Source organism: Pholis gunnellus, assembly GCF_910591455.1.
Source record: "Pholis gunnellus genome assembly, chromosome: 22".
NCBI classification, from domain to species: Eukaryota; Metazoa; Chordata; class Actinopteri; order Perciformes; family Pholidae; genus Pholis; species Pholis gunnellus.
In genome coordinates, this window is record NC_136549.1 from 13,675,257 (window position 1) to 13,702,616 (window position 27,360).

At 45.3% G+C, this 27,360-nt stretch overlaps 1 protein-coding gene across 12 annotated transcripts in view; it reads right to left on the reverse strand.

Annotated features, from left to right (window-relative positions):
* magi2a (membrane associated guanylate kinase, WW and PDZ domain containing 2a) overlaps positions 1–27,360 on the reverse strand; it is a 65,458-nt gene that overhangs the window by 7,229 nt on the left and 30,869 nt on the right. For 8 of the 12 annotated variants that reach the window (XR_013767606.1, XR_013767607.1, XR_013767608.1 and 5 more), the window contains 12 exons: positions 24,728–25,411; positions 16,401–16,432; positions 13,162–13,375; positions 10,732–10,773; positions 10,493–10,608; positions 10,003–10,195; positions 8,073–8,336; positions 6,857–7,042; positions 5,544–5,760; positions 4,541–4,763; positions 3,304–3,498; positions 62–200 (listed from right to left, as the gene is read on the reverse strand). Coding sequence is in view for 9 of the 12 variants with exons in the window: in XM_079183862.1 (XP_079039988.1) it covers positions 62–200; positions 3,304–3,498; positions 4,541–4,763; positions 5,544–5,760; positions 6,857–7,042; positions 8,073–8,336; positions 10,003–10,195; positions 10,493–10,608; positions 10,732–10,773; positions 13,162–13,375; positions 16,401–16,432; positions 24,728–25,411 (2,505 nt within the window). In the remaining 3 variants the exon portion in view is untranslated. The remainder of the gene's footprint in view (positions 1–61; positions 201–3,303; positions 3,499–4,540; positions 4,764–5,543; positions 5,761–6,856; positions 7,043–8,072; positions 8,337–10,002; positions 10,196–10,492; positions 10,609–10,731; positions 10,774–13,161; positions 13,376–16,400; positions 16,433–24,727; positions 25,412–27,360) is intronic. The other 4 variants (XM_079183863.1, XM_079183859.1, XM_079183860.1 and 1 more) reach the window with 3 other exon arrangements.

Below are 27,360 nucleotides of genomic sequence, written 5' to 3' on the forward strand. Positions count from 1 at the left end.
GAGGTAAGAAATGATCCTGAAGACAAAGACAGCTGATGTGGACCTCTGCGTGGATACTTACCGTACTCTGGGACCTGCCCTGTGCCCCTCTTTAGGAGAAGACGGACGCGTCTGCCTCCAGACTTGATCAGCTCGATGGCTCGGGCGTGGGACATGTTCTGGGTGCTCTCTCCATTGATCTCGATGATTTGGTCCCCAACCTGGAGGTCAGGAAGTGTGTGACAGAGGATGAAAGAAGTTGTAAACATCATACAAGCCAGGTACATAAAGACCAAGTTGGGTGTCGAAGGACGAAAGTAGCCTTTTAGCTGCCAAACTACTTTAAGGAACTTTGTTGAGTCATTGATAAAACACTCTGGGACTTCAGAGCAGCCAAGTACACAGCCAGCACTGGATCAGGACCTGAGCTGCATTTAAAGATTTTAGAGCATCGTTAAAGCTCTTTGACCAGTTACTGTGAAGCACGGGGACAGAAACTAATGGAAAGGGCCAACGCGCTCCGCACCCTTTTACATATGTGTTGAAAATAGAAAATATTCAATGAAATGTGAATAATGGAGCTTGTTAAGAACCTTAACATATAGACAGACATGTTGGTGTATGAAGAGCATATAAGGAACCTTGGAAGGTGTTAACTGTAGAAACAATTACATGGAACACTAAAGTCTAATTATAAAAGGCGCTACAATGTTGCAGAAACCTACCGGTCGAGTTCACAAAGGTGAAAACAAGACGAGCGGGTTAATGAAGGTGTTTGCATTCATGCTAAGATTGAGTCAGTTATGATGTGGCAGGTGTGCAAATGATCCCACCGTCACTAAATATAAAATGGAATATTAATCTTTCATAATGGACGACGGTGAATAATAAGGATCACTATGGATCTATACCTCACTGGCTTTCCCACGGGCCTCTGTAAGCGTTAATAAGCATTACCAGCCATGAACTGGTGTCAGTTATAATTCATTTTGGCAGTAATGTCGACATCAAATTTGAAAGGAATTAAGGCGGACCCTTCTCAGGGAACATGTTAGCCCCCTGTGATGAATACTAATAACCTGGCCATAACTGCAGCAGCTCAGTTAACAGCTACTGTAAATATTAACTGTGCCACTTCTCCCTTTTGTGACCACACGGATGGGTCAAACGTCAGTCCTCCACCCCCCCCCCCCCCTCTCACTTCTCAGCCCATCAAGAGACGGCTCCGAGGTCGACTAATGGGCGAGGATTCCCGGGGAACAGGACAAAAAAACACGGCGGCCAATTACGCTAACAAATGGAGAAGTCCTGCGGTAATGGCAGGGGTAATTTGAAAGTCAGGAGCGAAGTCAAGAGAGGGGGAGTCATTAGGTGTCACTGCAGTGGTCTGAAGAGAGGCAGAAGGCAGGACGGTTCAATCATTATTCCTCGGCTCCTTACAGCGGCGGAGACTGATCTCCATTTTCATCTTTAATAAAGGGGGAGCTGGAGTTGAATGGACGGCACGTGAATGCTGAGCACAGGGAGCGTGAGGTGGAAACGAATCACGCACGACTCCGTCTTTTATTGAAGGTTTAAAGCTCAAAGAGGTAATTAAATGTGCTGAATGATTATTCGGAATAACCCATCACTTCGTGCAATTTTCTTAAAAGCCTCCGCACTGCCACTTGGACCAAACCCCCCCCCCAAAAAACGCTTGTTAAAATGTGTTAGTGCTCCTTACTGATTAGTTTGTGACTAGCATGATCAAAGTAGTTCATTTTTTCCTTCTTAAAGATGTGACAAAGTGCCTGTTGAGGAGAAATGACTTGGATTAAGCTCAGAGTGTCAGGGAGACTGCAGGGAGTCACGGTGCAAGAGAGCTTTTTTGGTTTCTGCACCTCAGCGTGTCAAAGCACCACTCAAATCCAAAGTGACAGGCATGTCAAGTGCTTTTTACCCAATACCTCACGTTTACTTAGAGTTAAATGCAGATTGATTCCTCTCTGCATTTGGCTGTGTGGATCAAGGATTGTTGATCAAAGTGGTCTCTGCACCTTGTTCTCTGAAGTCGACTCGACAGCACAGCGTCGAGTTCATTTCAACGTCCCACCAGCAGAGCGACTGTCTGGCGATTCATCCGAGACAAATCAGACTCGAGAAGTAACTCGAGTGTTGCTTTGAGTGTTTTATGCTACTTTATACTTCTACTACAAAATACGGTACATTTTACTCCACTGTGTGTATTTGACAGATTTCGATTTACGAGAAAAATACACAAAGCCAGAATAAAAAAGATATTATCTGTGATTCTGCTGCATCGACTTTGCTATTTTAAAAATAATATATAAAACTGTCCATTGGGAAAAAAGCATCAGTATTCTTCATATGCATAATACATCAGTATCAACAATCTAATACTAAAATATTAAATAATCAGTCTTCTGAAGTTTAAGTACTTTTTACATTTACTTTACTGGTACTTTTACTGAAGGAAAGGATCCGAATATTCCCTCCACCACTGATCAGCAGCTTATATGCTGAATTTAAGTGGAGCTCAAGAGGGATTAATCTTCCTCTTCCACCTGCATCAAGGCTCACTGGACTCCCATCGACTAACACCAACGAGGCAGGAAAGTAATATCTCCCCCGGGGGCATTTTGCACACATTATCTTTAACGGGTTCATTGCATATGAAGAATGTAACGCAGCCTGATGCTATCAGCTCCACACATAAAGAGGACATGCAAGAAAAGAGAGAAAGAGAAAGCAAGAGGTCAATAAAGACGAGCTGGTGGATTCATTCGGCATTGACAGACAGAGAAAAGTATTGAAGTTGCACTTAATGTTGCTAGCAGCAAAACACATGGAGCTAATGAGGAGACAATTTAAAAAGGCAGCGTCAAGGGCTTTATTACATCTTTATAAATTCAGAAAATATGTGTCTGCGTTCTCTGACCGAACAGTACAGTAGCAACTATAGCTAGAGGGAGAATTGTGCAGCTATCCAAACAGCAAAGTATAATTTAAGTTGGCCCACTTAAATGTTTTATCTATCTTTATCTTTCTAAATATTATCCGTTACTAAAAGCAAAGGAGAGATGTGTTTTTTTAGGAACTTGGGAGGAGAAAAACTTCTAAAAAAACTCAAAAAGGACGACCCATCTCTGTGTTACTTTGACAGATTATTTCTTAAGCGGCTCTGAAGAAGTTGCTGCTGCAGCTTTGATAACATCAGACAATTACAGTGAGCTTCTGCCATGTAATCCAAGAAGATAGAAAGCAGCTTAATCTTTGAATGGGGTGTAGTGGCTTCCTAAAAGGAAATGACATCATCAAACATACCCTCATCCTCCCGTTGCGGATGGCCGGTCCGTCCTCGGCCAGTCGTAGGACGAACAGGTCCATCTTGTACTCCCGTCCTCCGCGGATGCTGAAACCAAAACCTTTAACACTTTTCTCCAGCTCCACCGTGAAGAAGTCAAAGTCCTGCGACAGCTGAGACGCGCAGAGATCAGATGCCCGTAGAGTCGACGTTATCTGAGGAGAAAATGGGCCATTATAGCGGCAAATAGTCTCAGGACTCAGCAAAGCAAAATAAGTGAATAAGAAGGGAGCGAATGCAAGGTAAACAAAACACAATATTATATAGATATATAAGAGGTAAACATTTAAAATTTGACTTTAAAGTATCCTGAAGTTTGTGTCAGCTGTGCACTTTGTCTGACACAAACAAGCTAACGAACAGTGAGTCAGCCTTTTCTCAGGGCACTTTTACAGACACACGGTTTTGTATTTCACTCTTAAGTTTCCTTTTTTTTATTTCTAGTTGCCTGGGAAATAATATAACATAAAGAACGGAATATATTGAGGCAGACAGTGTCAACTTTAAGCAGAAATATATGAAGGGATTTGCACATAAACAGAATTACAGCAAAGTATATAGAGCTGCAGCAGAATGTGGCCTAATAATAAAATATACAGAATATACAGAAAAAGTAGTTCAACAGCAAAGGAGTTGCCCATTTACACATCTAGCAGGCACAGAGCAACATTAACAGTTTCTGGCCACCTAATAAATGGTAGTGCACCGCTCACTCTCCTTTTATCCCTGCGCTGGTCTCCACACACTCCTCGGGGGAATATCTGCCTTCTAATGTAGGAATATTGATCAGTGCAGCTTTAAAGAGTCACATATTCTGCTGTGGGAAACATCCTAAAAAATATTTATTTGTAAAGTTTCTGGAGTGTACTCCTTGAATATCAATCAATTTAGAATGCTCATCAAACGTCATTAAACTTTATATTGGAGGGATTTCTTGCAAATAGAAATGATATAAAAAAACAATTTGGAAAGATTGTCAAATGTTTATTGAAGCTGAAGGCTGGTACGAAGAATTGCTCTTTGTCATAAACCTGAAAGACGGAGAATGTTTTTCACGACAATAATGAAATGAACTTGTACATATGAAGAAGAAATAACCTTTTATTTTGTCTCTCTTTTAAAAAGAAATTCATTTGTTTCTTGATTTTATATTCTGGTCCGTTTCAGTTGTTTTTGTTGATAAAAACCCATCCTTACTTGGACCGGCGGCATTCGGTAGTCTGGCAGGAACTGCCTGGTGTCGGTAGCTAGCTGTCGGTAGTCGAGCAGTGGCGGGTGTCTGTAGTCCAACGTGGGGGGCTGCCTGTAGTCCGCCACAGGAGGGTGCCGGTAATCCACCGGCGGCTGTCGGTAATCTGTGAACGGCGGCTGTCTGATGTCTGGTTTAACATCTTGCCTTGCCTTCACCTCTGACCTGTAACTAGCAGACCAATCGGAATGAAGGAAGAAATCCCAGGAGGCCTTCTCTTACCGTCATCATTATCTTCGGAAACGCTGCAGTACTTGTTGGGTTTCGGGGGGCTGTGAAAATAATGCTTTCTGACAAACTGCCGGGTCACCCCAGTGCAGATAGAGACGGCTTGTTTTGGTTTGCACTGACAACCATTAAACAAGACTTAAGTAGGGAAATTAAACTGCTTTTCTCCACACATCGCATGAAATGTTTATAATAAAAACAAGTTATCTCAGGGGTAAAGCAGAGGGGAAAGGCAATGACATTGTCGATTTTGGAACCCTGTAGTTCTTGGTAAAATATTCAACGGATCTCTATAAAGACGCAATTTATGTAAATAATTTAGCGGTCCATAAGAGTTAAGTGATGTTATACAACAAGCTGAGGAGAAAGAGAGAAAGTGAGAGATGAATAAGGAGAGGAGACGAGATAGATACAAAAAAAGACAAAGTCAGTGAGAGAAAGAGGGGAAAGAAACGATGACAATAGATACAAAAACAAAATGAAGGAAAGGTAGAGAGAATGGGGACAAGGGGATGAAGTTCTGTGCTTCACTCATAGCTGTACTCTCAGAGGAATAGTTTGCCCCAGAGACAGATAGAGGGGTTTGTCTATAAAAACTCTTCACTGCTGCAGTGAATCGAGACAGCTGCAAATATGACGCTGTAACTGAGCGTGAGGATGAAGCGGCTTTGAGAAGAGGTGTTCTCGCTCTGTAAGCTGGAATCCTTATCAACGGAGTGTTACCTGCTCTCGTGGGGGTAGGTCTGAGGCGGAGGGGCGGGCAGCTGGGTCACGGGGCTCTGGTGAGGCATGGGGTCGGGCTGGCCGGCAGAAGGGTTGGGTTCTGTGACTGCCGGGTTGGGCTGCGAGGCAGCGGCGCCCAGCTGGGTCTTCGGGCTGTGCTGCTGGGCCATGGGGCTCTGCTTCTCTGAGCTGGGGGCTGATGGGGGATTACTGATCTCTGGGATTCAAAAAGAAGGAGGACAAATCGAATCACAACGTGTACTTTCAAGCTTTAGTCTTGAAGTCTATGAGAAAGTGACTCTACTTCTCTCTTGATTTATTCCCTCAGTAAACATTGTAAACATGAGTTTATGGTCTCAATCTCTAGTTTCAAGTCTTCTTCAATACAGCATGATGGCCAAACTCGAGGCTTCAAAACCGTAGTTCACACATCAATGGGTGACGTCACGGTGACTACGTCCACTTCTTATACAGTCTATGACTATCGTTCTATAAAGGTGATATAGTTAACATGTTAGCAAAACATTTTCCAATTTAAACATTCATGTTTCTGTCCACCTGTTAAATCTAAGTCTGATACTAAACTTCCTTTAAACTGAGTTTGGTCTCTTCAAACTAAACTACTAATCTCTGGCTCTTTAGCTGCTAAATGCTCCACTGTGTTCACCAGCTAGTCAGTACATTTAGTGGATATTTAGAGCTTTTGTGCAGAAAAAAAAAGTAAAGTTGGAGACAGGAGCGCCGAACAATAAGCTGAAACTCGATATAAAGATCCATAAAGCTGCTGCAGATTGGGTGATAATTCCCTATGCGTTCATCCCTCGCATGCACAATACCAACAAAACAGAAGCCCACTCCACTACTACTAATAGTCAAAAACTCCATATGGATATCTTTAATGTAGCGCTAAATAACGAGGTAATAAACGTCCATAAAAGGAGAAAGCCAACAACAGACGAGCAGATAAAGAGAAGGAGGCAAACCAGCCATTATTATCAATAACCATGGTGCACACTTTGTCCATCTGTTAATGTGAACTGAAAGTCAGTCTGTCATTGTGTATTCTGTATTAATGTAACCACAGTAAGAAACAGCAGCTCCTGGTAAAGCAAGAGGAACACCACATCATGAATGTGACGTGACACAGTTTATCTAAAAAAAAACTCATATTACAACTTTGATTTAATGGAGCAAAGTCAATTACTATCATAAATCATTCCTTTGCCAAAGTATCGCAGTTTCAAAGTCCTCGTCTATCATGTCCACGTGTCGTGTGTGTGTGTGTGTGTGTGTGTGACCACGTGTTCTCTCACCTTCCTGCGGTATGATCCTCAGGGTGACGCTGAGGCCCGCATCCTTGATCAGCTTAACGATGTCGGCGTGCGGCATGTTGACGATGGACTGGCTGTTCACTGCCAGAATCCTGTCCCCCACCTTCAGCTTCCCGCAGCGGTCGGCCGGGCTGCCCTCGATGATGCGGCCAATTTTATGGGGCACAGCTGTTGGAGAGGATTCAAACACAACACGCTGCAGGTAAAGACGCGCTCAGCTGCAGATTGGAGGATTACGACTTTCTGCGCTCTCACACACACCACTCACTGACTGACTGAATATGTCTCCGTCTCTCTCATTTTGCTATTCACCCCAGGCTTACGTAAGGCTTCCAGTTTTTTTTTCATGCGTGTGGGCGATGCGCCGATGCTCTCGGCAGCATAGCAGAGATGTGTGTGACTGGCGTACGGTGGGAGCGCATGTATAATTGAGGAGATGGAATGAGAGGTGCTTCACTTTTTATGGAGCCGTGACCTCTTATACTTAAGTTTGGCCCATACCTTGACACTATGCACTCTAAGGAATACAGGTTCTACCCAGAACCATTTGCTTCTGAACAACCCTTTTTTTAAAGGGTTCTTTTATAAGACAGTAAGTTCCATTTCCGGAAGAGAAAAGTTTTGCAAGGATTGTTAAAAGCATGAGTGCAAAAGATCCAGAAACTGTGGTTATGGACCGTGATTGTTGTGGGTTGGCGCTGCACCACTTCATCCTTTACGAGCCTCAAGAGGAACCCTGGACGGGTTCTAGATGCAACCCTTGAAATATTAAAGGGTTTTCGGTAGAGGGCGGGTTCTTGTTAGAATACTGGAATCTGCATGCGGCCCACCATTGGCACACGGTAGTTCAACCAATGACACACTAGCAATCCAAATCGCCTCTTTCACAGCCATTATGAATCTATATTTACAGTAGATTAATTACTTTTTACATTACAGCTAAGAACCTTTATAAAAGGTTAAGCAGGAACCAGATTCTCCTGTATGGAGGAGCAGAAGAGTCCTGTGTGGTCCTAGTTAGCACCTTTATTTCTAAGAGCGTATCGTGACTTTACATTGTAGTTTATGAGTCTGAGAGCTTTAGCTCACACGAGGTTTAGCACTTGAAGCACTTGTTATGCAGAGTGGAGGATGACTGATGATGAAGCATCTACTTAACTCCATAATCAAACGCCACTCAAACAATCACCGGACTCACTGTTGCTGGCGGCTGCCTCGGGCCTGTTGAGCGAGCTGATGATAACGAAGCCGAAGCCTTCGCTCTCCTTTCGATTGATGATGACGTCGCTGGGTTGCGCGTTGGCGGCTGGCGTCCTGTCTGAAGTGGCGGCGGTGTTGCCCATGCCGGCGTTGGGCGCCTGGGTGGCGCCGGTGCTGTTGGCGTAAGTGAAGTCACTGCGTGGGGAGCTGTGCTGCGTGGAGACGGAGCCCGGGCTACGGCCGTTCTCCGGACAGGACTCACCTGCAGCGGCAGGTAGAGAGCCGAGTATTTACACAAAGACAGTACTGGAAGAAGTATTATTTGCAGTCGAGGGGTACGAAGAAAACATTTATAACCAAAACAGAGAGTTCAGTCCCTCCACACCGTAACAACTTTAAGTACCAATACAACAATGTGATACTAAATATAAATAAATACTCTGTTATAAGTAAAAGTTATACAATCAAAATGCTAAAGTAAAAGTACAGAAGTGTTGTGAATACAAAGTAGTCAAAGCATCAAAAGGAAAAGTATGAATCAGGCTGCTTTGCTCTTTAACAATGTGCTGTATTTTATAAAAAAATCTCAATCTCAATCAAATGCAGCCTGTCAATTACTTCACATTGTTATCTATAAATGAAGGCCCTTTAACATTCCCCACACTGTGCTGTACAATTCCCCATGTGATACATAACTGCTTTGGCAGAATCTAAGGATGATTCTGCATGTGCAAAAACAATTAATTTTTCAGTAGACTCGTTTCTCCTCCTCTTAAAACGGCACAAGCTGGAGCTGAATCTCTTCCTTGTGAAGAATCAGGAATCAAAACAGAAGACAGAAATAAAAAAAAAAAAACACAAAAGCAGAAGCAACTGTCACAATGTGGTAAACCAAATCATTAAAATGCAGCATCGTGTCAATCCAGCCAGAGCAAAAGCAGCTTCTTTGCACCTCCTGCTTTTTTGTGTGTATGCATTCTGGCATCCGGAGCAATCAAACCCTCTGCTGCTGCTGCTGTTGTTGTTGTTTTGATAGCTCACCGAGAAGCGGTGAAGTGGTTTTTCTCTTATGAATTTAAACTGTTGCTTCGGCTTACTGAATGCAGAGTCACAGCGAGATGTGTCACTGTAAAAAAGGTACACGTAGTAGTGTTCCCTTACATCAACAAGTGTCCAAATAGTTGTTTTAGGAGGAGAAAAAATAGACAAAAGAAGAGAAAGAATTGTGTAAATTGCGGGATAGTGGGTGCAGGCAGAAGAGCGGAGTCTGACACCTCGCAAAGCGCCAGTGGGAGTCAGACAATTAGGATGGAAGTAAGGGCCACAGAAGAGGCCAGGCATGAGTCAGACAGTAGCCTTTGGTGAGACGAAATTGACAAGAGAGGGAGGAACGGAGTGGGAAGAAGTGGATTGGTGAGAAGAGTGTGTGCATGTGTGTGTGTGTGTGTGTGTGTGTGTGTGTGTGTGTGTGTGTGTGGGGCTGTAATAATGAGAACAGGGAAGGCCAGAGTTCAAAGGAGGAAGTGCCAAACCCAGTCTGAAGGCTGAAATGCAAAGAAACTTGAACGAGGACCAGAGAGCAACGGTGTGTGTAAGAACAAGAGCGGGCTAATGTGTTTTTTGGGGAGGCTTGGGTGTAATTACTCAGAGGGAGATTAGTGCTTCAGTTTTCTGACTGAATAAATGCTGTTTCCTGAATCATTACAGCACAAAAACGGTAGCAGTGAACAGAGAAGGAGAGAGGTGAGAGAGGAATTCAAAGCCTGTGAGATCACTTCACAAACCACTATCCTAAAGATGTTCTGTGCAGGATTCACCGTGTCCTTTAAAGGTCCACCCAAAATGGCATTTGTTGACAATAAAGACAGGATAGAATAGAGAAGTCTTTTTTTCAGATCAACAGATCAACGTCATTCATGCTGGCTCACCTGCCCCCTGCACCCTCCTCCTGATGACCAGATTCACCTGGCCGTTGCGCGCCGCCCCGTGCATCAAGTCGATGACGTATCTGTGTGGCTTCCCCACCACCGGGATCCCGTCCACAAACAGCAGCTCATCGCCGGGCCGTAAGCGCCCGTCTACGTCTGCTGGACTCTTCTCGATGATCGCCCCGATCAAAATCTGTTATTACACAAGTAGACTGTTACACACAGGAAGGAGAGGACCGCTTTGGATGCTGGACTAGTCTGTGAGTGTCGCATGCAGTGGGTGTTAAGTTGGTGGTTATCGTGATACATAAATTCAAATTACATGATTGAAATATTGTTTTGTTACTTTAACAGACAGCAAAAGACATCAAAGCAGCCAGAGCCAGCACTCTCTCAGGGGTCAGAGGTCAGGGGTTAGGTGTACACAGTGTGTGTGTAGCGGGTTAGAGAGGAGAAAATGACAGGGTTCCACGCCCATCGCCATACGAGCCTTCTCACGCGTCTCCGGACTCACAGGCTGCCCGGCCTCGTCCCCGCCCAACACCCGGAAACCGAAGCCGGACTTCTGTCTGCGCAGGTGCACCTCCATGTCCTGGTACTCCGCTCCTGAAGCAACAACACCACAGACACCGTTAAAATCCAGTTATTGCCTTATACTGTCTTCAGGGTTAGGGGCAGTTAGAACTTTAACAGTGTCCCCGCAGAGCTGAGGGTTTTTTATTTTTTTACCTGAGGAGTCCACAGGAAAAACGGTCCTTGGTTGGCCAGGTTCTAGAACAAAAGATGTAGAGAGCAGCCATAAACAACAAAAAGGCACCACTATTATACATACACAGACACCCACACACACACACACAGACACGCCCACAGCAAACACAATCTCCCATGAAGGCGAGAACAAGGCAGAACGGCCCTGCCTCAGCATTAATGTCACCGCAGAATTTCAGCATCATCCATAAAAGTCAGGAAGTGCTTACGGCGTGTAATATACCCATCTCTTATTTACAGAGTGAGGTGGGATGCAAGCACTGATCTGCAATCAGGGGCTTCACACAACGCCATGATCTGCAAAAATGAACTCGACTGCAGACGAGAGGCTGAGAATGAAAAATTGATTCCAATTGTAATCGTTTTAATCACACTGAGCGCTCTGCCGGGACACAGCAGAGGGAGAGAAGGGTAGAAAGGAAATCACGGCTGCAGACGAGAGGAGTGACACAGCTGTTTCCACAGAAACCACGAACGGGGCTTCTTATAGAGTGAGCCAAGGCGAACACTTCAAACCGTGCTGTCTGCAGTGAGGAAAACACGTCAAATGACTTTCACGTTAACTAATCTCACCTCGAGGTCCATTTAATAGCAGCTCTGAGCTCGTATCACCATTTTAATCAGCAGATGTAGTTTGCTCCATTTTCCTTTTTTTTCTCCCTCAGCTCATTAAGGATGTCTTGTCTTGTTTATTGACAATGTTTTGGTCTACTCAAGCTACCGTATATCAGACATAGAAGGTCAGACATCACAGCTGTGTGTACGTGTGTGTGTGTGTGTGTGTGTCTCTAATAATTCTACCACCAATAGCCACATTTCTTTCCAAAATCAGTGACCTGTTACTCTGGATAATCCACAGAAAAGGGACTATTTCACACCAAAAAAACCCACCAAAAACTTTCAGCCTTTACCACGAGAAATAATAATCAATTAGAGCATTCCTAAAATCTGTCTGAGCCTCAGCAGACCCAACCCCTGACCTTTTATTGAAAGCAAGACAACAGTGCGTGTCACACTGATCACGGCCGAGGAGAAGAGAGAGACAAAGAGGTTTGAAAAGGAGACTTCCTGACAGCCACGTCCTCTTGAATAACAGGTGCCTTCCATGAGAATGAACACCGGTCCTGTCTGTGAAAACGTTTACTATCTCACGCCAGCCACGGCCACCTCAAGAGGAAACAAAAGAAACCTCCCAAGAAAGTGCTGCCACACGCAAAACAAGACTTCATTCATATTTGTAATAACATTTACTGCTATCGTCGACTCCTGCACTGCACCAGCCTTGACATACTGTACATACGCAGGCAGGAGCTGCCGTTAGAGATGCTGAATTCATGTGTTTTGTGTCTGTGTGAATTTAGAGGTTTTATGAAACTATACATTCTCACTACTAAATCAATTTAAATCTTAGACATAGTCAGTATTTAATCAGATTATTCCAGTATTTCCAGACTCAAACTTGACTACTTTTAGAGGGCTGTCACTGCTATTGGACACTCACGTCATTTTATGAGAATTTGGGGTTTTTGGCAACCTGTGTGGACGTTATATTATACAATTAGAAACTTACACATGGTTGATATTTTGATGGCAACGTTAGTGGACTCTACTTTTAGGCTAATAAATAAAAGGTGCAGGAGGATTTGAAATGATATTAAAGCATTTAAACCTTCATGTTGGGAGATACATACGGCGTATTGAATTACATTAACGTAAATAAAAAATCCAGATAAGTCAAAATTCATTTCAAAACTTGTGTTGTGGTGTTTCTCAGTGTTTCTTTATTTCTTATAAAATCATTGCTACAGCCCTGAATACACATACACCCATAAAACAACATATATCCTAGTTTCTACTGCCTACAATTCCCACAGGCCGTTAGAGTTTTTATGGTGCATCCTGATGATATCCTAACAAGAAAAAAACGACTTTCTCCACATTTTACAAGTCCGGGGACGGTAATAATGCTGGCTCCAAAGCATTATGTCCAGCTGCTGTATGGAGTGTTTATTCATGAACACATCTCCGTTTACGGCAGGATGTCGATGTCTGAATGTAAAGATCCCTCCAGTCGGTAAAAAGACTGGGCTGATAGGTTTGTGTGGCCATTTAACAGAAGACCTAATGAGATAATAAGAGGAATTAGTGAGTGTTTGGGCTGAAACAGATCTTTCACTTTGATAGAAAGAGGCAGCTCATCCGGACAAGCTTTTTAAATTGTTTTCTGGAGCTTGAAAAGTGAACAACAACAAAGAATCTGTGACTCAATTTGTGTGCGTTTGTGAGAAAAAGAGAAATGAATCTTCACTACTCCACCTTCCAATTAGAAGTCCATTTGACGTCAGTGTTTCGTCACAGTGCTACACCTGCAGTATCAGCTCTGGTACTTACGCCTACTCTCATAGATAGCCCTGGACTTCTCATAAAGGTCATAGGGGTCTGGTTTAGCCAGGGCCAGGGCCAAGGCCTCGGAGGCTGAGTCTGGGACCGAGGCCCTGTGAAGATGGTGGGTTGGGAAGGGGGCGTGGTGGGGGATAACTGGGGCTGACAGGCTGGTCTGTGCAGGGCTGCCCTGGCCCTGCTGGGACTCCCACTGCTCCAGCACCTGCAAAGCACAGCAGCGGCATGAGGAGTCAATATTTCACCACCACCTTCCCCACTCGTGACAATCGCTTTGATCTCGGTTAAACTTAAGCAGAGTTTGCTTTCATGACTTCTGACCGTTCGCTAATCCCCACCGCTCTTAATTACCGTCGCTACGCCTTCTGTTCACGCACAGCACACACATGCAGTTTACCAAGATAACGGAGGCAGATTTATCACTCACAATTTGCAGCAATTCCAAAAAATTACAAAGCAAATTTTGTTGGCTGAAATGAGACTCTTCCTAGTTGATTTTATCAGCTGTAGCTAGCTTCACAAGCTTATGCTACGAGCTAAATGCTAACGTTTAGTTTTTTATCTTAATTCTTCGGTTTTTTGGTTTCTAAACAAGAAAAAAAAAAAGCCTCCAAACTATTCAGCGTTGGGTGTATTATTCTATCGCCCTCTTCGCGTCGTGTCGGAGTGCGGAGAAGCCCAAAGCTTGACAGGTGTGCCGTGCCTAGTTCGGTGCTAAGCTATGATTGGACAATAGCCTTTTTGGAGGAACGGGGTTTAGTGAACGATCAAATCATGGTAGACAAGACGGGAAGCCGGACAGTTAACGTTAGTGAGGTTAGTAGTTGAAAACAAGCAAAAACAATCCCAGCCGCTAATTCAACTACCAGTGTATATCAAGGATGTGTGTATGGAGTGGAAAACAAATAGAAGAGACCGGGACAAACAGATAAATAGGGCCTTAGTGTGGGAATGATGAGGATCATTTTTATTCTTATTCTTATTGGCTGGTGCATTGGCTACTCTGTTTTTATAAGGTAGCCTAGTAGATAGTATATAACACCTAATTTACATACGTTTCATCCAAAGACACATTTGGAAATGTGCTGTCAAGTGTTTGCGGTGACACTGACAGTTTTGACAACACCAGTGAGTCAGAGTGTCAGCCTTGATGTGTCAGATAAGTCAGGCCGCTCGAGTCGCGGCACGACACTAAGCAGATAGCCAAGAAGACACGTTGGCATGTCAGAAAGCGTGAGAGACGGATCCGGAGGGAGCGACAGGCTGTTTGAAAGAGAGACTGGCTGCATGTGGCACGCTTTAATATTGAGAATTACAGGGCATCTGGTTCAAGATGTAGCGAGAATAAATATCAGCTTCATAAAAGCTCCGGGGCGGAATCAAACGTGTTTCCACTCTTTGTGGTTTCATTCCCGGCTGCTACTGATGTGAAGCACGTCTGCACGGGGCAGGCGGCTGAGACTGGGGACCTTGTTAGAGCCGGGATTAGACAACTGCATCCTGATCTCTCTTTAGCATCCTCTGTTCGTCTGTTTGATTAAGACGGTTGAAGAAAGCACACTGGCTATGATGGTCAGATGAGAAGAGGACACTGCGGGAAGGTCTCCTTTATATTTTGGAACAAAAACACCTGCACATGCTCCAACATTACGTAGCTGTTATGTACAGTCTTGGATTTGACAGACAAATCTCAATAAGCCCTCGAGAGCTACAGTCGGGGCTCAACTATAGGTCGATATGACAATTAGGCAATTCCCCGTTCCCTTATTAGTCAAATTCTTCCATATTTCATTCTCAGAGCTGCAGAAGTCTTCTTGTAACAAATGATACCCAATTAAACTGAGAGTGAACTCCGGTGTGCGGGGGTTCAGCCGCTGGGGGAGAAGGGCAGGGCGAGGTGGGGCAGCCAACAAATGAACACTGGGGGGGGATAACGAGAGAGAGAGAGAGAGATGTGAACAGACAAGACAGAGAGAGAGAGAGAGAGAGAGATGTGAACAGACAAGACAGAGAGAGAGAGAGAGAGAGAGAGATGTGAACAGAGAGAGAGAGAGAGATGTGAACAGAGAGAGAGAGAGAGAGAGAGAGAGAGAGAGAGAGAGAGAGAGAGAGAGAGAGAGCGAGAGAGAGAGAGAGAGAGAGAGAGAGAGAGAGAGAGAGAGAGAGAGAGAGAGAGAGACGCTCTGCATGCCGTCTGATACTTTGTGACGTTCAAAGATTTTTTTTCCCCCTCAGCGCTCAGGATTACAATTATTCTGCGGGGAACCGGAGGAGATTGATTAAATCGACCGGGAGCAGAAATGGTGAACAATGAGGAGGAGAGTTTCAGGTGTCCTAAAAGCTACTCAATGGATGTTTCCTGTGTTGTTTAGCTGTGTGATCTGGATTGAGGACAACATGAGCTGGTGTCAGGTTCTGGTCAGAGCAGCGCTGGGAGGACGTCCAGGCATGAAATGGATTACACACATAGTCGCACTGAGAGAAGCAAAGAACGATTTGGCACTCGCGTGCAGGCAAGTGAGTGAGACAAAACACACATGAAGACAAAGTGAATCGGATCAAAGAGGATGTTTGGTGGATTGAGTGTTTTAGTGTGCTCGGGGACAGCAGATGATACGACAGCAGAATATTTATGGTGGAAGAAGAGGCTGAATGCAAGTTTTTGCTTGATGTGACAAAAGGAAATGAAAGCAAGGTGAAAGATGAATGACCAGGGAGCACGGTGGTATGAAAGTGCGTCAGAAATCCGAAATATTGCAAAAATGTTATAAAAACAAGATGAATGCATCTGGGCCATGCCAAAGCAGTGTGAACGGAGGCCGAGCAGCACTTGTGCTGCAGCATAATTCAGACGGCCTCAGTGTGGATAACCCTGAAGGCGCTATTCAGGCAATGAATTAACTCGCAGGATCAACAGACAAGTTATGTGACGAGCAGGCCGCTTGACCTTTTCTTGTCCTATGGCAATGACGAAGGGCTGAGTATCAGAGGCTGACTGTTGTAAAAGCCACGGACGTATAGAGAATCATCAGCAGAGTTAGTGCGGCGAGGGAGGGACTGAAGAGTAATTTCTAGATCTCACAAAAGGTGTAAAATAAAAGATTAAAGTCATTCTGATTAGCACATACAGTTTGCACACCGCAGCCATTGGTACTAACGTGAAACTGTATTTTAATGATTAAAAAGCAGAAATGGGGACAGTCCGAGTTCTGGAGGCTGGTGCGTGTTACCTGCTTAGGGGTCTTCCAGGGTGAATAGTGACCTGCAATGTCGAGAGAACAAAAAAAAATGCTTTAGACTGAAAAAGATGGTGGAAACAGATCATGAGATGGGGCGGATTAATTTCAGCTGTGAAAGCCAATTTCAGGGTGTTTATGAGGAGAATAAAATGAGGGAAAACAACGGAATTACAGATAAACCACAAAAAAAAGACATAAAAAAGTGTTTGTGAATGGCAGAAAAGACAAAGAAAAGGACAATGGACTCAAACAGTTAAAAAAAGTAAATATGTACGAGGCACCAGATAATTGAGAAGCTAGAGAGATAAAAACAAGAGAGTAATAGAGGCACAGCTGAGGAGCATGCTCACAGTGTGAGATGTCTTCATCTTGAACTGATGGACATGACAGTGATCAACAGCTGGCGTAAATGATATGAACTAATGATTTTAAAGGCAGAGATGAATTCATCTTTTCTCTAGGGTTAGAGTGTGAATTTAGTTCTGTTTGGGGATTTCGAGTGATTTAACATTTTCTGCAAATGCCCGGAAATGAATAAGATGACATCCCCAGTTATTGTGCGCACCAACAATATATGCAAATAAAATGCAAAAAAAAGATACATTTCTTTGCATCCAATAATCTTTTCTTCATGTAAAACAAAACCTGACCTTACGTTAGATAGTACCAAACAATTTCAACCAATAATATCATGACACGCATCCATCAATCAATCTGTCACTTTTAGCGAACGGAGGTGTGTGTGGAGCCACAGTCCTCTGTAGCTTCATGCTACAATCTAAGCCCGCCTACTCTTTAGCAGTCCAATCAAATGCAAAGGTTTTGATCAGTCCAACGATTTATCTTTGCACTCCTATAATATTGTCAAAGACGGACAGTTAAAAAAACACATTTGTCCTCCTCAAAAGTTCACAACTACACTAACCACAATGCAACTCAACCGTCAACAGTGAGTGTGTTATGCTAATAGCAGCTAATGTAGCCTCAAGCCGCTAGCTTCAAGCGAGAGAGCAGCTGCGGGCTACAGAGGTCTGGTGAGCTCACCTCTTGCTAACTTCACATTTCTTTCATTTTCAAGCTTGTAGCCCCAACCGACACTGACTCAAGTGACATCACTCGAGGGGCTTTATACAATCTGTTTCACAGTAGTAGTTCGCAGTAGTTCTACACAACACTTTGAAACTTTGAAATAGCAAAAATAGTACAATAAGGACTCATGTCATCCATGTCATCTTAGTCTTCTAATACCCACAGCTGCTTTAAAAGATGTGCAACTTTAAAAAAAACTCTATTTCAACCACAGTTTCATCATATATCAGCGCCCAGAAGAGCTGGTTTTCTGTTCTCATTGTTACCAAGAGAGGCATTTGTGGATCCATCATAAATCTGTCAGGGGCCTCGGCTGTGACAATGAAAAGGCAGCGGGATTTGAGAATGCTTTCACGTAAGTAGGTTCAGGACGACCGTACCTCAATAAAGTGGTTTGGGTTTGTAATACAGCGCAGCGAGGTAAAGGGCACACGTTCTCTTTTGACTTTCCCCATTCGTCTTGCTTTGACCTTTAATAAGGTGCGCCACATCTGTGCTGTTTACAGCATTGCTCACGCACACGACACCCAGGCTTCTATCTCGGACGGTGAAAGAAAACAATCGGCACAAAGCAAAACAGCAGCAGCTGACATCAGTACGTGATACACGCTCGCACACAAATGAAGTAATGAAACAGCCAGCACCGTTCCTATAGTCAAATCCACAGGAACATGTAAAAAATGAGGCGCACACTCTCCTTCCTGTCTTTCAAGTGCTGCCACGGCCTCCCTTCTGGGATGCTACGAGCATATGCAAATGGGGGGGATCGAATTATGGGGTGACTGCTCGAATTACGCGCCAGCCTTCCCAGTGTTGGCCTGGCGAGGCTCCAATCACACAGTAAAAAAAACCCCATTCATCTCACTGAGCCGCCAGTGGAATGGTGACAACATGAAAATCAACAAAGGCGACACAAAGAAATTCAGCAGTGTTTGTCAGACTGTCAGCTTCTCTCAGTCAAAATAATCCAAACAGGATTTATATTTATTTAACAGCTCGTTCTGAAACTCAAAAGGATATTTTTTGAAAAGCGTGACAACAGCGAGGGACAGAGAGGATTTTTGCTTTTCTTCCCAAAGAAGGTCAATCAATGAAAAAGGCTTTCTGTCCAAACCAGGCATCACTGACCGAGGTGATCCTCAGGGTAGAGTCGCTGTTAACTCAGGCGTACCAGACATTTAGTTGGACGTGGGCGTCAGAGTGCCCCAAGGCTGATAGTTGAGAAGGGGGCGAGAGACTACAAGAGAGAGCGAGAGAGAGAGATAGGAGCTGTCCATGGTGCTGAAAGCCCTTAGCGTCACTGCTAAGCAGACTTGTCAGCTGGGCTGCAGAGAGCCACTGTACACGAACCCTGTGGTGTCAAACTTGCACTTAGCTTCGACGCTAACAGGTGTCACGTCCTCCTGTAAGTGTCACCCTTTTGTGATGCATGCAGGACCAGGAGGGGCAGAATCTCTTGCTTATTCAAGCTGGGTACAGAGAGGGCGAGAGTCCAAAAATGAATGTGATTGTGCATCTGTGGAAACGTGTTTCTCCCCCCCCCCCCAACAACCTCAGCCCTGGCAGGTAACAATGACCGGGATCGGTTGAGGTCGTGCCTCGTGTTTCAATTTCTGCCCCAAAAAACAAAAATTGAAGAGTTCTGAACCGAGAGCCTTTCTGCTTCGATGATGCCAAAAAAAACAAAACCGACAAAATTGCACACACATCTATCTGACCCATACAGAAACGCAGATCTCTTTCATTTCAATGACAGGCTAATACTAGCCCTTTAATTACTAGAATGAGACTATGATAACACTAGCACAGTGCTTGAATCTTTCAGCCCTTTATGGACACGTATCTCCCTTTCATGAGGAAGGCTGGCAGCTTCACAGCCACAGCAGAAAACCGATTCTATCCACTTCTATTCAAATGCCCGTCCAATGTTTGTCTGATGTTCTCGAAAACCAGCCTCGTTGAAGCTGTGTGCAAAACAAATTATTTGCAGGGTACACGGTTGAATATGCATGATCTTGAAGCTCAAAACAGCACTATTTATTTCACCGCACTCATGCAACACGAGGTAATCACTCCGTATCCATTAAAACTCAAATAGGAGCGCTTGATTTGTTTAAGAGGCAACCAAGGTTGGCGTTTCTACACCTCCCACACACAGGGAGGAAATGCAGAGCCTAACTTCTGCTTCTGTGATCTCATTTCGATTTGCAATAAGGCTAAACACCATTAGCTTTCTTTAACTCTTTGTATTTCTGACGTGATCTAATCTCAGCATCTCGTCCGTCATGCACAAGGCTCGGCTGTCTTCTCGCGGCCGACCGGTTGCGATATCGATCCCTGGCGGGCGGCCCCTCCGGGTTTGGTATAGGGACAGAGCTGTAAGTGTGAACATGGCCGACAGTCTGTGGTCTACTGGCAGAGAGCCGAAATCATCACTCTCCTGCTCTCTCCTCCCTTTTCTCTTCCTCTCTTTAGTTTCCAACTATCTTGCACACACACATCCAATGAATCACTGTCTAGTTACACACCGATTCCCTGGGAGGCTGGAGGAGGCTCAGTGAATCAAACCCTCCTTGTTCTTCTTGTCTTTCTCTACAGAGCAGACCTTCACCTCAGGTCCGCACGGTTGTTAAAGCGGCCTCCGGTCATCCGTGTGCACACGACCAACCTCAGGTGAAGGGTCAGACCAGGCAGCTGATTCATAATGAACGATTTACCCGCGATAGTACGAGAAAGCGGGAGTTTATGCAAGAGCGCGGGGGCTTGTGTGCAGAAGGCTGCCTTGGGAGGTGTGCGAATAAGACGGAGGAAAAGTGTGTGCCTTGGCTTGTCTTGTGTAGGTGTGCGTACAACCTGTGTGAATCAAACCATGTGGCGCGGCGTTTGTGTGAGTGTGTGGGCGGGCTGCAGCGGGGGAGAACGCGGCCCGTTAGAGGAAAGCTAAATGGACGAGCGTACGCGGGAACGAGCTGAAAGTCTCAGCAGCTAATTGCAGCCCTGCGTGTCTGCTGGCGTGGCAACGAGGACACAGCCTGTTAATGGTCTAGATAGCCACTAATGAGGTTGTCGGCCATGCACACACACACACACACACACACACACACACACACACACACACACAATAATTACTGGTGATGAGAGACAGCGTGCCCATTTGTTGGGCAAAAACGGCTCAGGAGTCAAACTCAAATTCAAGGGATAATGATCATAACTGTATTATGAGCGGGAGCTTTTCAAGGTGACGGAGCTTAATCGACTGGATGGTTTGATCATAAAAGGCTCAATGTTTGGACAGTAGAGATGCCCCGAGTCACGTTTCTGCAGCAGACACACCGACTGACGATGGTTGATGAGACAAATCTGCCGACAGCGGTTGTTTCTTTGTTGTTTTTGCTTTGTTATAGCCGCTGGTACACAAGGAAAAACTGTTTTCACCACCGTCCCAGTCAGTGTAAACACTCAAAAATTCTAAATGTCGTTCTTTAGCTTTGCTATTGTCATTTATAGTGGTAAAGAAACGCAATTTAAACGACTAGAAAATCAATTTTCCCTTCTCTAACGTCTATCTATTGCTGTGAAAACACTGAATTTGAGAACGTTGCATCAGCACTTCTGAGTCTGAGCGCTTGGGCATTTTAAGTACTTCCCTAACTGCTCCCAACCGCAGCTTCTCTGATGTAATTAGAGTGCTGAAATAATAATCCATTTGTCGACTGATTTACACGTAAAAAGAAATGTAAGAGACCGAGTGTCAAGGTTGTAAAAGGCTGCCGCTTTTCTGTTTCTTTTGTTGGTGATGATTATACCGTTGTCTCAGAACGACCGTGGCGATGATGAATTGATGCCAATGACATCATGCGCTCTATGCATTGCAATAATAACCCGCTGCTGCTCTTTTTGGGCTGTTTGCTGTGTCCATGACAACATAAAGCAAAGCGAGACGAGCTCTGCTGTATTTAATTCTCACTCTAGTTGTACTACCGTCACAGCGTTTCTCTCTGCTCCTTTCTATTTCTAAGAACAGACTTTCCTTTCTGTGTCTTTGTTCGCGGACAGACAGAAAAGCTGAAACAAAGACAGGCGGTGTGGGAGAGAGACACCTGTAATTATTGATGAAGCTCAACCTGTGAACCTTCCTCGCCTCCCCAGCCATTTGTGATCTCTGACGATGGACATGGAAGTGTGTCGTCTTAGCAACTGCATCATAAAAAAGCCATTACGGCGTTGTTTGTGGGAGTTGTGAGGGCGTAAAATGCTGCCAATCCCTCCTCTACTTTACTGCGTGTGTGTGTGTGTGTGTGTGTGTGTGTGTGGGTGTGTTCTCCCTGAGACCACATGCTAAGAGGTGGCAGCTCTGTCCGCAGCACACATAAATTCCCTCATGCAGAAATATGCACACTCGCACACTTCTACACTTCGTCAGCTCACCGTGCTCGTTCAGAACTGGGCAGTGTGCCGGAGACGAGAGCGCGACAGTTGTTTGGTGACGGATATCAGCCGGTGGCCGCTCTCTGCACTACGCTGGCGAGCGTGCACGACCACTTAACGGCCAGTTCAATTAGATTGCGTGGCCAGCGTCCAGTGGTCTCAAGGAAGGGGCCGAATGGTGGCGTGTTAAGAGCTGGAACATCGTTCCAGCAGCATGGTGACAGTTTTATTACGATGGTAATAGCTTGGTTAAACGCTTGAAGCTGAAGAAAATCAGCTACTACTCAAGCCTCCAAGTGGCTGCTGGGAGTCTGACACAGTTCCCACTTTAATATACAGTATTCATGTTGCTGAAAACCCTCGTTTGTGCAACGCAGTCGCCAGACAAAATGTTGGCATCGTACGTTTCTGCAAAGCACCAGATTTGACATTTCTGAACTTGCGGAAACCCACAATGCAACGTGGTGAACACTGGGGTTAAGGTGGTTAGAAAACTGTACTTGTCAAGCGCTTTTCTAGTCTTTTCGACTTTTCGAAGGACGACCCTGCTCTCCACTTAGCCACAGTCGCCCGAGGTACAAAACACGAGGTAGAAAGCACTTTAGAGGAGAGACAACTACAGAGGAAAACGTCAACAAAGCTAACATCACAAGACTTTAAGAAAAATAACAAATCATTAGCTTTGCCACATCAACAATAAAAAAAACAACCTTTGTCCCACTTTTCTTGTTTATCTCCGTCATAAATAAAATAGTAGTTGAGAGACATAAATTACCGAGACTTTATTGTGACCGTTTTTCTCCCAGGAGGGTCTGAAGTCTCGCTGTGTTTCCTGAAATCCCCAAAATACTCTCAAGACATCTACGACGACTGAAACTCCACCCGAGTGGGATATTTGGCTCCTTTTCTTAGCCGCAGTCCTTTCTACACACGGGAGTGCCGTATGCGTCCCGCTACCGTGAGAGCAGACTGGGTGGCGCGGACGGTTTTTCCACCTCTCGCACCCGCAGCTTGTCAAGTCACAGCAAATCAACACAAACAGATGTGACACTGCGCCCGGGCGTGTTGTTGTGCAGTGGAGCTAAGCCACATCCAGATTCGGAATAATGAGATGAAATATAGCATGTAAATAAGGTTGCCGTTCGTTCCATGGGGCCGACAGGCTGCTTTTTATATGGGAGCGCTCGTTCGACCTTCCGAAGCTCTGCCGCGAATGATGAACCCGGACAGATGGCGGGAGCGCTTCTCCATCAGCTTCGTGCGCAGATGGGATGCTGTGTGTTTTTATGTTTGAGTGTGAAGAGTGTGTCGACAGACTGGAGATTTTTGAGGTGGCGGCACAAAACTTTAGACCTCTCCCATGTGTGTAAGTGTGTTTATATGTTGCCGGATGTTATTTCAGAGGTTCTGGCTGAAATATATTTATTTCCCCCCTTTTTTTGTGATAAAAAAACCATCCCTGCTAGAAGCTCACTTCTGTTTCTGTTTGTTGGCTCCCTGCTCACTGGCAGGGACACGGGCAGCCTAATAAAGAAATAAATGGTAATGAATCTATTCAGAGAGCGCCGCTGACCTTTGTGGGTGAGTCTCAGTGGTGTCTGTGGCACCAGGCAGTTGGCATTATGATCGGTATGTGACATTACACAACACAAAGAGGCAGAATACAGAACATTACAAAGTGGTTTCGCACAAAAGCAAGAGCAGCGTTGGTTTCCCCAATCCAGTCGGCTTCCAGCTCGCACTACGAATGAGCGCGAGTGCTAAAGATCATGTGAAGAACCGGGGACAGGTAAACTCAAAGAGGGGAATCATTCAACAATACTCAACAACAAGGTTTCAGTGACAGATCTGCTTTGTTGATTAAGAGCCGCCGTTGCCATTTCTAGATTTAATTAAAATCTAGCGGTTTAATCTTCAACGTCGGAGCTTTGGCTGTGTCATCGCTGGCAGATGGACAACCTCAACAATTCAATAAGTGTGCAGGCTCAGTTTGTAGGCAGATCACAGCGTACGCGCAACTTTCGGTCCGTCATTGGAACGATGCACACGTTTCGGGAAGACGCGACGGTGAAGCTTTCTTCTTTTTCTTTCAGTGTCATTAGATGTACGCTGTCTAATGCACACGCTCGCAGGTCGGCTACCTGTTGATTCTGCAAATCACAACCCCGTGTGCGACTCAACACAGAGTGCAGCGCATAATTATGATTGTCAGAGGGCCACACTTACACACAAAAACACAAGGTAGAAAGCACTTCAGAACAATTTGCAGTTTAACAGCATTTCTCTGTGAAAAACGGTGCTACTTTTAACAGGCCTTCATTTTGGGGTTTTTATTCATGGTTCACAAAGTGACTTTGAAAATAACTCAATGCTGCAAAAGGCGTGCACCTCAATGAAAGGATATTTGTTGACCCCTCTGGGTTATGGGTCAGTGAGCAGAGAGGCATCTACTTAAGTAAAGTGAAGGAACGGTTTTCTCCCGATGTAACAAATGGGAAGGGCACTTGAAAAGAGCTGTGCATCAGCCAGCCATTGTTGAGCACTGCAGGACTGCATGATAGGTTTCTGCAGCCTTTGGAATAGACCTCACACACACACACACACACACACGCACACACACACGCACACACACACACACACACACACACACACTTGGCTCCAACAGTAAAAGATGACATAGATGAATAGGCGGACAGATATGAAACTAGAAAGGCAAATATGGAGAAGACCCGGAGCGATTCGAGGGCTCGCGTTGAGCCAACGATCCTCCCGCCGTCCCTACCTGCAGCCATCGATCTTACCTGTTCCACCCCTCTGAACCACCAGGATGGTCTCTGCTCCCACGGCACACTCCTTGAGGAGCTCCACCACCTGGGTGTGTACGAATCCCTGCACGTGTTGCTTGTTAATCTCCACAATCAGGTCGCCCTCGCACAGGCCCGGGCAGCCCTGAGGCTCCAGCACCTGTTTGACCCGCTGGCCCGTCGCGCTGTCCGCGATGGTGAAGCCGAAACCTTCCCCGCCCTTCACCATGGTCAGGGTCAGCAGTTCCCCCTGGGTGGCCCCCGACGACGCCATGGAGACGCTGTCGGGAGGCGTGGTGCCGGTGGTGGGAGGAAGCGAGCCGTCTAGGTGGGTGTCACCCGGGTGAGGGGTGAGCAGCTGCTGCTGGGCGTTCACCTGGTCCTGGCCGGGGTCCGTGACGAAGCGGGCCGTGCGGGAGAGATAGTCCAGGTAGTTGTCGTAGCCCGTGCGGCCGTTCACCATGATGGGCCGCTGCTCCATGATGCCCAGCGGGGAGAGGATGGTGGTGGTGGTGTTGTTGCTGGTGTTGCCGGCTTCCTCCGGGTCGTAGGGCAAAGGGTAGCCACGGCACAAGACGAGGGTGACGCTTTGGCCGATTGGCACCGACTGGAAGAGTTTGACCACGTCGGCGTGGGTGGTGCCCAGGACGCACACGTCGTTGATGTAGACGATGACGTCACCTGGACACATGGAGACATATTGGTGAGGTGTAAAGGCCGGAACACTGAAATTCATATAGAAGCTACAGAAACCGCAACTTCCTGTGAGTGTTTGACAAGCACCAATATGCCACTAGACAGGGATGCCAACAATGTAATATCATTGTTTAGCATTTCCCTAAGTCCCGAGTTAACGTCACTAGCTTGACAGATTGAGACCGTTGCTTACAAACAGGATGTTTATGTGTTTTCAGTAGCACATGCATAAAAAGAAGTTGTGATTTATGAAACGCATATCTTTGTAATGGCTGGTTTACTTATTCAAGATAACAAGAGGCGATGCAGAATCGCCAGGAACATTGATTTATGCACAAATTTGCTTTTTTCTCGAGTTATAGATAAGGCTTATTGTGAATTGGGTCGCGATGGTTATTCATTTTTAAAAAATGTGTCCCCAGAAGTAAAGTTTGGGAAACAGTGCATTAGAGGACAGATGTTAAGAGGAGGACATCACGGCTAGGGGGGAGATATGATGATGCATAATACGCCCACTTCAGGAGAGCAGCAGTTGTACAAATGCTAACAAATGAAATGCTGTTTCACCTTTTTTTTTTAAACACAAAGGGTTCAAATTTGAACAGCAGCTGCTGTAATATATACTTAATTATCTTGAAATTAGAATAAACTCCTGGTCTAAAATAACCTCTCAATGAGAAACTGCATTGAGTCACAGATGCTGGTGTTACAGCGAAGGACTGAGGCTGTCTGCAGCTATTCTGGTCCTCAATCAGCACCGTCTCTCCTTTGATTTCACTTTCAGCTATAAACAATCTCTACAGATAAACATTACCACGCATAATGTCTTATCTCTCTTTCAAGTGTAAAATGGTGCTGATGACAAGTGGCTGAAATGTTTGCCTTTTATGGGGCCAAGTGCTTTGATTTGTTCCCCGCAATATACTGCACCGTAGATAAAACCCAGCTGACAATTAACTGCTCCCACACAAAAGCGCTCCACAGGCTTATCTTTGTCTCAACCGGATTACTAAATATAGTGTTTTGTGCTCCGCTGTGCCGGCACCATGCAGCTTTTTTTAAAACACCGGGCAAGTGGGAACACAAGGCACGATCCACTTTAAAGTCTGACAAACAGCATTACCCTAGGTTGATTATAAAAACAATTATTTCCTAATTGCAGGTATAATTGTCGTGCTCTTTAGAGAGAGGATGGCTGTGTGAGTGTGTGCTGCAGAGAGAGTAAGGGAAAAACAAAGATCTTTCGTCATTAATGGGGAAAGCGTGCGCTTCAGTGATTGACCCTCACCTTGTTAACCACAAGCTCCATGCTGTCCACTTCCCTTAAAGCGTGAGCAGGAGACTATATCAGCAGTAAAGCAACATGGCCACTCACTGGGGTTTCTTGGATTGACTGTTGAAGTGGAGGCGAGCTGCTGACCCCTCTGAGAGACAACAGCCAAGTTAAGATATCACCGAAATGTCCCCTCGTTGTAAACCGTGTTGCCGACAAAACGCTTTCCAAGTTTAAACGCTCTGCCGGTAGCGACGGAGCGAGCTCACGCCTCGAGGCAACGTGACGTGAGGGACTTTTTAATTAATCCGGATAAACACGGACGACGTTTGCCTTGAGCACTAGTGTCAGAATCAATAGTTTGAGCACACTGGCAGAAAACAAATGCTGGTGCCGTGACCTCGAAGCGCCCTCGCTGAGCCCATAGATCTCATTCTTTATGACCGGGGGGAAGGGGGGGGGGGGGGGGTGCAGCAGACAGGTTTGACTTTATGTGCCAATGTTTAGTGACATCTGCCTCTAAAACTTCTGTCACCCCCCCGCCCCCCCCAGGACAATGGAGGTGAATTGAGTTGTATTCGAAAGGAATTCCCGACACTAACCGAGACACGATGTCTCGATAGAGCTGTTGAGTTGGGAACAAGGCCCACGTTGCTACTTC